Source organism: Loxodonta africana, chromosome 7 (genome assembly GCF_030014295.1).
Source record: "Loxodonta africana isolate mLoxAfr1 chromosome 7, mLoxAfr1.hap2, whole genome shotgun sequence".
Lineage (NCBI taxonomy): Eukaryota > Metazoa > Chordata > Mammalia > Proboscidea > Elephantidae > Loxodonta > Loxodonta africana.
The window spans coordinates 87,313,983-87,325,112 of record NC_087348.1 but is presented as its reverse complement, the minus strand read 5'-3'; the positions used below and the strand labels follow the sequence as shown (position 1 = coordinate 87,325,112).

The window sequence follows — 11,130 nt, the reverse complement described above, 5'->3', positions numbered from 1 at the left end:
TTTTTTAACTTCTGTCAAGGTCAGTACCATAACAGGAAAACACTGCCCAAGCAGCAGGTATTTTTCATCCACTCTGCCTGCAAGAGCAATCTGCAGTCACAACTTTTCTGACAGGGCCTTACCTTGGCAGCTCTCTGTCTAGAAAGATGTCAGTATTACAAAGGTCTTAGAGGAAAGGAACCTCAGGAAGACCTGGGTCTTCAAGAGCTGCTTCCTCTCCCCGTCATAAGTGCTTTATCCTCAGGCCTACAAACTCACCCCTCCCTGCCCATTCTCCAGATAGTGCCATAGCTCCAACCTAGTCTAGACTTCTGGCTTCTTAAAGCCACCCAGCCCCCAGAAAGCTTCCCCAAAAATGTTCCACTCCTTATCCTTTTCTCTGTACTCCTACACTACCCAGCATAGCTGTTAATTCTCTCCTCCTTGTTTCTGTCATCAAATTCATTTTTGCAAGCATTCACCAGATGGCCTCCACTGTGCCAGGACCTGTGCTGGAAACAGTTGTATGTAAAAGACAGTGCCTGTCCTCAGGGAGCAGATTCACAAATGCAAACAAACTTGTTTTCAGGTAGTTTTTTTAGTGATAGGCACACTGCTAGAGATAGGCTGTCATGCTTTGGAATCATGAGAAAAATGGTTGATTCTACCCAAGAACTATTTATGTACAGACCCTGCCTCCCCTGCCTGCTCGCTGAGGGCAAGACCTGGCTCTCCTTCCTATCTTCTCCCTCAGGGCATGACCAAGCTCAGACCTCATTGTGTCTTTCTTGAGGTGGGCCAAGCCCAGGGCCAGAAGCAGCATTGACTAAAGCCTCCCAGGGACAGGGCACAGTCATCCTCCTTATCCCACGCCCCACCCTTCCAACATGGCCATGCTCAGGACCAAGCACACAGCAATTGCTGAGTAATTGTTTGATAGTTTAGCTCATGGTTTAACTTAACTAATAAAGAATGTCTGCCTTGAGCATTTTGCGCTTTTAAGATTTATCTATATGGAATCAAACTGACAACAGCAACTCAAAATATTAGATAGGAAACTTGGAGGCCAATGAGTTTATGTTAATGAGAGAGGAACAACTCAAAAAAGGAAGGTACGAATGGATGCACAACTTGAAGAATGTAATCAATGTCACTGTAGAAATTGTTGAATTGGTATATATTCTGCTGTCTATAGTCTCAACAACAACAATAAAAATAAAATAAATTATTTAACAGAGGAAATGGAAAGGAACTTACATTTATTAAGAACTTACTGCATGTAGGCACATTATTTGAGTAACTATATTTAATCCCCAATTTACAGATAAGGAAACTAAGGTGAAGTAACTTGCTCCAGGTCATATCTTGTGAGTGAAAAGGCTGAGATTTGAACCCAGGTCTTCTGTCAGACTTCTGAGCCAAGAGTTAATCTACTAGCAGTACTTATCTTACTAGCAATTAAGCAGGGTGAGGAAGAGCCCTGAGCAATAGCCACCTGAGGTGAGGAGATGATGTGAGGGCCAGGACCAGGGGAGAGGTGGAAAGAACAGGGCCAGCTCCAGTGCTCATGAGCTAGAGCTGTGCAGCAGGAACCGCTGGAGATCCAGACCAGTGTTTCTTCCCCTGATTTGGAGGAAGGGGTGAAACTAGGGTCCTACAGTACCCAGAGCTCCTAAGCCACCTTCCATCTCTCCCCACAGTACCAGGAGAAGCAGCGGAAGCGTGAGGCTGAGGAACGACGCCGCTTCCCTCTGGAGCAGCGGCTGAAAGAACACATCATTGGCCAGGAGAATGCCATAGCCACAGTGGGTGCCGGTGAGTATGTGGGACACTAGCCAGCACCACAAAGGGCAGGGTAGCACATGGCCTCAGGGTCTGCTGTAATAAGGTGTATATCCTGCTGCCACCAAACTGTGAAAAGAGGTGGTTAATAATAGTAAAAGTTAAGGTTTGTTAGGAACATTCTATAAGCCAGGCATTGTTGTAAGCTCTTTACACATGTTGTGTCATTTAGTCCTTATAGCAACTCTATGAAGTCAGTAACATTAAGTCCCCATTTTACAGATGAAGAAACTGAGATATAGAGCAGTCAAGTAATTTGTTCAAGTTTGCTTTCCTATGCTTAGAATATAGATCTTACCTTCATCTGGTCTACTGCCCCTACCCCACACCCCTCTTTTCAGATGTAAAAACAGACCCAGAGAGGGGTAAAAGTTTGCCTGTGGTCACTAGCTAGGTAGCAGCTGAACTAGAACTAGAACCCATATTTTCTGTCTCCCAGCCAGGACTCTTCAGTATAGTTTGTCAGCAGCGGGCCCAGTTTTAGAAAAAAACACCCTGAACAACTCAGGAGTGTCCTCTTCTCTACCCCTGAAGTTCTTGTGTCCCATACTCTAACCCCTGGGAGCCAGACTCTGGTGTAACTCTAATCTAATGGCCCCTCTTCCTCTGCAAACCCCACTGGATTAATATATAAAACCAGGGTTCTGCTGAACTCTGACTCAGGTGCATAACTCCCTGGGGATGATTTCAGACAGGTGGGGGGAGGGAAAAGGAACCAAATGCCAGGCTTACACAAGGGGGTATCCTCTAAGGCAGTGGTACTCAAAGCATAGTCCCCAGACCAGCAGCGTCAACATCTTCTGGGAACTTGTTAGAAATGCAGAGTTTCAGGCCTTACCCGAGACCTATGGAATCATAAACTCTGCGGGGGTGAGGCTCAGCCCTCCAGGCAATTCTGGCACTCCACTAAGGTTTAAAAACCACTCCCCTGGGATGTCTCAGTCAGCCCCCTTTATATGTTCTCACCTGTTTTCTCTAAGCACCCAGTCCCACAAGATGGTCTGTGAGTGCCAAGGACAGTACCAGTTCAGCTCACCGATACAAAGAGCCACCCGGCTGAAACTGTGGCTGCCCCTCTGGGACATTCAAGGGTGGCATTGTCAGCCCTAGGATACCAGTTAGAAGAGTAATTAAAAAATGAAGGCACACTGGGCCCAGCCTAATCATCATCTTCACAGACCAGGAGGACTCCATGGGAGTTGTGAGCCCCTCTTCAGGGACCTGACCCCATCAACAGATAAAAGGAGCCCATAGACCAGAGCCGCCTGGCCAGCTAGAGGTCAGAAGGCTGCCTGCAGACACACACACAGAAGCTGGGTAGAGCTTTTTTGAATGCACAAGGCCCCACTGCTCAGGCCAAACCACATGAGGCTGTCCTTTTGGGTCCACCTAGGAGGTGGCAACCCCTCACTGAGACAGCTACGGCCTGGTCTGAGGTGGAGGGAGGGGAGACTCTGGGAGTCCCCTTGGGTTGGAGAGAGAGAAGGAGGAGCCCATGTGAGAGACAGATTACCTGAGCAGAGGTCTAAGAAAGTGTCTCTGCTGGACTCTCATGTCCACATGGGCCAGGATTGCACCTGCTATTATAGTGTTTTCCCTGGGTTCTTAAACAACCCTTTCCCAGCAGACTGCATGCTCATGTCTGACCTATTTCTCACCAGCTTCTCAAGCCCATAAGATGTGAAGCTCCCCAGAAGCAGGTGTGGGAGAGAGCATCGAGATGGAAAGAATTAGATCAACTTGGGCTCAAACAGCAGGTCTGCCCACTTATTAGCTGCGCAGCTTGAGGCTAGTCACTTAGCTTCTCTGAGCATCACTTTACTCACTTGTGTAATGGGGAGCCAAATCTGGGACCGTCTGACTATAAAAGCACGTGCTCTTTCCAGTATGCGCCAGACAGCAATGAATAAAACCTAGTCCCTGTCCTCAAGGTGCTCACAGTCTAGGGCTGGGCACTGTGTTCTTCAGGTCAAGCCTACAGTTATGTCCGTCAGCCTGGGACTGATCCTTAATTCCAGCCCCAGGCTTGCCTCTTCCCCTGGACCTCCACTGACCTCTGAATGTACCACCCATCTTGTCACTCCTTACAGTTGACCCAGAGCAAGAGTAGATGGTTCCATGCCCCACCTCCCAAGGGCTGTCAGAGTGTCTGCCCTGAGCACTTCCTTCTACCCGAAGCTTCCATTCTGTCTCCTGAACTCTGCCAGAGGTAAATGGCTGCCCAGGAGGGCCATACTCCTTATCCTGTGGCATTCAGCTTGACCCTATTATGGCTGTATTCATCCTTGGAAAGACAGGCCATGGGGCTTTGGAGTTGGTGTGTTTTATCTCCTCCATTTGTAAGGTGGTAGCTGTGTGCCCACCTTGCCAGAAGCCCTGCAGGTGGGGATCACACTGATTATGTTCAGAGTCGTGTCCAGCCTCTGTAACCAGCTCTCAGAGGCTTCTAGACCCAAGCATCAGTGCGTAAGGCAGCCTGCTGACTGTAGCTACCAGCCCAGGAAAAGTATGAGGAGGCAGGCAGCACCCAATACCTTAGGACCTCAAAACTGACGCAAATACAGGAAAGTGAGGCTGATCGAGAGGGTAGGCCAGGCCTCCCTGGGACCTCTAGGATACTGTCACATGTGCGCTGGCTGGATGGAGCCTGGCACCCCATGGGTACCATGAGGATGGGCAGCCAGAGAAGTGCCGCAGAATGAATTGATTTGATAAATGGCCATTTATTACCCTCACGAATTGGCTGAAACCAATTTCGGTCACATCAACCCCTGGTAAGTGCTGGGATATTGATTTGTGCAAAGTAATACAGTGAATTTATCAGTGTGATCCCCAGCTGCAGGGCTTCTCAGCAAGGCTGGTGCACAGTTACTGCCTTACAAATGGAGGAGATAAAGCACCAACCCCACGGCCCAGGCCCCATGGCCTCTCTGGTCTGCCTAGGGTCATGGAGCCAAAGGAGAGCCAACTTAAATATCACACACCGGAGCCTTGGCACTGAAAGTGAGGTAGTCCTTCCAGAATCCAGAGCTGCTGTTGATCACAGGCAGTAGAGAGGATGACTGCCTTGTGAAGCTGACTGCCCAGGAGCTCAGCAGCCCCTATGCCCCACCATCCTCCTCAGAAAGGCAACCAGTTGCCTATTCAACACATTCAGAACTAGAGTCCTCCCCTACCCCCAAACCTATCTCCTGCTGTGTTCTTATCTCAGAAGAGAACACCACTACTCACTGGTCTCCTGAATAGAAATGTAGGCATTCCCTTGGCCCCTCTCCCTTTCCTTCACCCCTGACAGCCCATCGAGTATTGAGTTCTACCATTCTACCACTTAAATAGTTCTCAAACCCAGCTTCTCCCCTCTGTTCCTAATACCACTGCCATAGCTCAGGCCATCAGTGTCCCCATCTGAACCATGGCAGTGGCCTCATCACTGGTCTCCTGCCTCTTTTCCTTCCACTGTAATCAGGTCTTTTCACCAGCTGGAATGATATTCGTAAAACACAAATCCGAGTGTTTTAAAACCTTTTAGTGGTCCTTGCTGCCCTCAACCTGGTGTACAAGGCCTGGTCCTACTGCTGGCTCACCCTCATGCACGGCACACACAAGCAGCACCGGGCTGCCTCTGCTTCCCTGCACACTCTGGGTTTATCTCCTGTTGCATACGTTGACGCTGTCCTGTCTGCTTGGAGTTCTTTTCTTCTGGACTTCCCGCACCCCACCGCTGTTCATCTGCCCAATCTGGCTGGTTTTTATTTAGCCCAACTCAGTTCAGGAGCAATAGACTGCAGACTCCCTGCGCACATAGGTCATGGCTTAATTGTTTTTGTTTTCCCAATTCCTGGCACCGCACCCTGCTCAAAGTAGATGCTTAGTGCAGTTTGTTGAATTAACTAATTTGATCTGGCCACATGTCCATCTTAATGATGCACTCTGAGGAAAGAAGAGAAACTGTAGAGCCTACCCTCTAGTAGCTCACAGTCATACTGGAAATATGACTATACTGAGATAATTATCATAAGCATACTGCTTGACCTTTGACCCCTTGATTGGACATGCCATCCCCTGACTTGCTCCAAGATGCCTCCCCTGGGCAGCAGGTCAGCTGCACACACCTGGCAACTTCCTTAGTGCTCCCACTGACCAGAGACCTGTCCCAACACCCATTCCACCTGGTCCTAGTTGACTCTGAAGTCTATGTACTCCCTCGGGGAAGCTCTGCCACTTCAACCATCCTTCTGTACTGGGGTCTGGCCTGTGTTGTGGAATCTCAGCATCAGCCATGTGGCACACAATGTGCACACCATCTTACCTCATTCACTTCCCTCTCTGACTAGCCCAAACATATTCTTCTTCCCAAGCCCTGAACCTTTCTAGACCCTTCCTTTGAGTCCTGGTTTCTGATCTGAGAAATTCACCCACGTCATCCCTGAGTTGTAGAGTGGTGTGATTAACCTACGAAACTGCTTGCAGTTCCACCCACATGCTGTGTCCTTCCACGCTTCCCTGCCTTTGCTACTGCTGCTCTTGTTGCCTGGACTGCTCTGCTCTTCCACTTTGCCTGCCAAAATACCCTCGACCTAGGACTTGTTCAGAAAGCCTGCCCTAGTCCTTCACCTGGATTCAGGGCCCTTTCTCTGGGCTTCATATGAACACCCTTTGTCACTGCACTTACCACATAGTTAGCTCATATGTTTGTATGTCTTTCTCCCTCCAAAGGTTAGGAACTTCCTGTCATTCAGCTGTTTTCCCAGGGTTGGGCACACAGGTGTGTAAAGCTTTGTTGAACTCAAGTGAATGAAGTCCAAACCCATTTTGACATTCTTCCTCAACACAGAGTCTCATCTCAGCCTTTTTCTGGAATAGTGTTGCTCTTCTAGCCACAATACACATACACGCAAACACATGGGAGGGGTGAGCAAAATCTATCTTTTGCATTTGTGATGTGATAACTACTCAGTAGCAATAGTTTGCCACAGAAAGAATAATCCTTGCAAACTAAGAAAACATCTGTTCTCCCATGACCCACCAAACCTGAGGCACCGATATCCACTCAGTCAGTAGGCCCTTATTGAGTACTTCCTATGTTCCTTAAACCTGTAAGCAATAGACAGGAAATGGCTGGTAGATGTTTGGGTGACTCCCAGCATTAGAGTCTCTCTGAAGGACTGGTTTCTCTAAGAGATGCCACAGGCATGAAACAAACATGTTTGTTAAAAATTCTCCCACACTAGATCACTAGAATTTTTCAAGAAGAGTGAGTCAGTCCACCCAGGCTGCCACTAGAGCCTTGAGGTGGACCAATGCAAAGGCCTGGGATAGGAGGAGAAGGCAGCTCCTTCCTCTTTTCTAGTCTTTGCACATATTGGATCTTTCTTCCTGGAATGTCCCATCATACCCCTGACTGCCTGGCGGTCTCCCCCTTCATCCTCAGACCCAAGTGCCAGTCAGGCACAAATGTCTTCTTCCTGCACCTCTGCCAGCGCTCCCATTCCTTTTGGAACTCACAGTTTTCAGAGCAGCATTTATCTCAAAGGCACAAACCTTGTTTTAGGCCTCTTGTAGGTTCTCTAACACCAGGCACAGCTGAATAGATGCTTCAGACCCCCTGGAGAGGAGGTTAAGGAGAAAGAGGAAGGCTTCCTCACCCCAAGGGCAGTAGTAACCACCAGGCCTCACTGTTCTCTGTAAAATGGGAGTTTAAGTCTCTGTTCTTCCCCCTTTGTGATTCCAGAAGCACCAAAATTAACTCATTTAGTCAACAAGTATTTAGCCGGTGTTGGGCTAGTCTGTGGGGTTTCTCAGGAAATAGAATGCCTAGCACCTGCTCCCATGAAACACCAGTGAAATTGGAAGCACACCCTTCCCCCTGAATATGAGGGCAGAAGCAAATGAAACCCCTTATACTGTCCCTTTCTGGGCCTCAGCCTCCTCCTCTGTAAAATGGGGATAATGGCTACTTCTCAAAATTATTATAAGGATGAGAGAGGGATGTGTAAAATACGAAGCCTAATGGCTGCCACCACTGCTGCTATCACTACCATTATTTTTACTTCTCTTATTCCACTCTGTGCAGCTTACAAATTGCTTTTGTGTCCATTAACTCATTTAATCTTCATGTGGGGGTGACTTAGGATGCATGACTCTTCCCATTTTATAGATGAAGAAACTGAGGCTCTGAAGGATTAAATGTTTTAATGAAAGTCAGTCAATTAGTAAGTGGCAGAGCTTGGACTCCAAACTAGATCCTGTAACTCCTACCCTCTCCACCATACCAACCTGCAAATGAGCACATACCAGAGAACACAGACTCTGTGAGTTAAAGAAATGGTGATGGGTGTGGTATGGTGAAGTTCATCAAAAAGAGTTGTTGCAGGTAGTTTTAAGATGGTCCAGCAGTGATAGACATGGCCAGGAGAAGGCATTCTGGTAAGGGAAGGACACATGCAGCGTGAGCATCGGCACTAGCACAGCATTTCGCGAGGCAAAGGAGTCTGGGTGGAGCTTACAGAAATGGGGCCAGCCAAGGAAGGGGCTGAGCTGTTTGCTCAGAGGGTCCTGAAAGCAGCAGCCAGCAGAGCATCAGGGGTTGGGGTCTCCAGAGGCCACGTGTTGAAAGGTTGAGGAGGCCAGATTGGGAGACCACAGAGAGACTGTTTTTCTGGGTGAGGCAAGGGTGTGAGGAGGTGCTGTGATAATGGAGAGCTGACTCCTTTCTCTGAACTCCTCAAGTACTAGTTTAGGCTCAGGAGTCAGCCAGAACTGGAATTAAAGCTGAGTGTGTAACCTTGAGCAGATTACCCAACTTCTTTGCACATATTTCCTCATTTATAAAATGGGAATCAAGTTATCTGCCCTGCCTGCCTCACAGGGTCAGAATGAGGCTCAAATGAAATTACGTCTACAGAAGTTCTTCATAGACTATAAAGGACTAGCAGAACAAGTTGCTGCATTTGCTGGTCCACAGGAAGAGTGCCACCACTTACAGCCTCATCCCAGATGGGCCCGTCCAGGTCTCTGTCTGTACCTGGCCTAAGCAGGACCCTCAGGGCTCCCAGCCGAGGTCCTCGGCCACACTGCCAGCCACATATACTGGGACCCTCCTTCCCCTAGTCCTTCCTAGCTGCTACCATTTTTCACTCTGTCAGACTCCATCTGCTTGGCCGTTTTTCTCTTCAGATATTATTAGAAATATCCAGAGTTGTAATTGTTTAATGGTTGGCATTTCGCCTGTTTCATGGGGGGCCCAGATCAAGCCCACCCCAGACTCATGCCCTGGGTCTGGCAGAATTGACCAGGGACAGCTGCGCAGTGGAGTCTGCCTGGCATTATAAAGAGCTCTCTCCCAGGTGCATTATTAGAAGAGAAAGGGGAAAGATGGCCCCAGGCATAATCCAATTCCACATTCTCTGTGGCAGTTTTTATACTGCACAGCCCAGCTATATGCAGCTCTCAGTAGGCTGGGAATCTTCTCTGAAAGAGAAGCCAGGATGAGAACCTCAGGTACATGACATCCTTGGGGACCCCATCCCCCCGCCACCACACTGTACCTTTCTAGCTGATACGTGGGTACCTCTACCTCTCCAAACACACCCCATGAAGCCTGAACCCAGTTCGTGCCCAGCCTCTTCTCAACTTAGATTATCAATTCAGCCAACTTTTGGAAGAATGTGGCTCCTCTCATTTGACCCCTCTCTCACCCCACCCCAGTACACATACACACACGTCCACATACACAATGGGAGTGTTCACCAAAGTCTGGCCTTTGTCATTTTTTAATACCTCCACCTCCCCAGATACCCTCACCACTACCTTTCTTCCTCTGTTGGTACACCAGGTACTTTCCTCTCAGCCAGGCTTTGACTTCTCCCTCTTCATCCCCAGCTTTTCAGGTGCCTGTTAGGCCCATGGGTTCCCATTTAGCCAACCTTTCCAGAGGACCTGGGCCAGACAGTTTAGAGAAGATCTGGATGCTAGCCCAGGGTAGAGGGTTGACTTGAGTATTTTCTCAAGCCCCTCTCAAGATTCTCAACTACAAAGTGTTTTGGGTGCAGCACTAGAGATCAAGGTAAGAAAGATCACAAACATGGGTCTGAACTCCTAAGGCAGGCATTCAAGTTCTGCATAATCTGATCCCACCCACCACTACTGTTTATTCCTGTCTCTCCACCTCTTCCAGAAAGCCTTCCCTGTCCTCTGCAGTCTAGCCTTTAGGATGTTAACACCTCAGGAAAGACAGACACACCCCTAAGACTATCAACTCTCTCCATTGACTTGATTCCTGAGCCCCATGTCCTGTGACACATATCCCTTTGCTAATCTCCCCCGGACACTCTTGGGACAAGACCAGACATGCTGCTCCATTTGCAGACTGACATTGACGTTGTACAGTGCTCTGTCCCCATAGTTTTGTTAATGCAACCTAAATTGACACTCAGTTTTTTTAGCAGCCATATGCAATAAAGGTAGGTTTGGAGAGAGAAGTGACTCTACCATCTACTAGTTGTGTGACTTGGGCAAGTCCCTTTATTTCTTGGTTTCCTGTTCAGTATAATGGATTTAAGAATAATTCTGTCCTCTGTGAGTGATTGTGTGGGTCTTGGGTAAATAAAGAAGTTGGCAGTTTTTCCATTTGTACGTGGCATATAGCATGTTCAGTACATGGTTCTTCTTATTATAGTTCTGCCTCGTTGCCACTCCCTTCTCTTATATTTGAGTAGTACTTCTGAGCCTGACCTCTTCCACTCTGTACTTTGGCGCTTTATTTCCTTACCTGGAATGCATACCAAAAAAAAAACACAAACCCATTGCCGTCGAGTAGATTCCAACTCATAGTGACCCTATAGGACAGACTAGAACTGCCCCATAGAGTTTCTGAGAAGCGCCTGGTGGATTTGAACTGCCAACCTTTTGGTTAGCATAGCCCTTGATTATATACTCTCTCTTGAAGAGGAGAAGCCAGGCTTCCCTCTAACAGAGCTCAGTCCCTTAGGAACCTACAACAGACATGTTCCACTCCTCACACCCTACCAGAGGACATGCTAACCACCAGAGATGCTAACCAAGTGGTTTACTCCTTCCATGCCCTGAGCCCACACTACCTTTGATTGGCTTCCAGAAAGTACATTTGGCTGTGTTTCCACTTCTCGATCCAGACAGTGGAGCAGGCCTTGATCTCCCCAAGTGAGAGAATCCAGAGCTTACACCCCAGATCTTCAAGGGTCTGCCATGGGCTTCTGCCACTCCTATTTGCATAGGAGGCAGGCCTCTCCTATGATGAGCACACGGGTAAGCAGCTGGGCTAAAGTTCAT

At 48.3% G+C, this 11,130-nt stretch overlaps 1 protein-coding gene across 2 annotated transcripts in view; it reads left to right on the top strand.

Annotated features, from left to right (window-relative positions):
• CLPB (ClpB family mitochondrial disaggregase) overlaps window positions 1-11,130 on the top strand; it is a 174,636-nt gene that overhangs the window by 138,968 nt on the left and 24,538 nt on the right. For both annotated transcript variants that reach the window (XM_023538993.2, XM_010599603.3), the window contains one exon: window positions 1,680-1,794. In XM_023538993.2, the coding sequence (XP_023394761.2) occupies window positions 1,680-1,794 (115 nt within the window). The remainder of the gene's footprint in view (window positions 1-1,679; window positions 1,795-11,130) is intronic.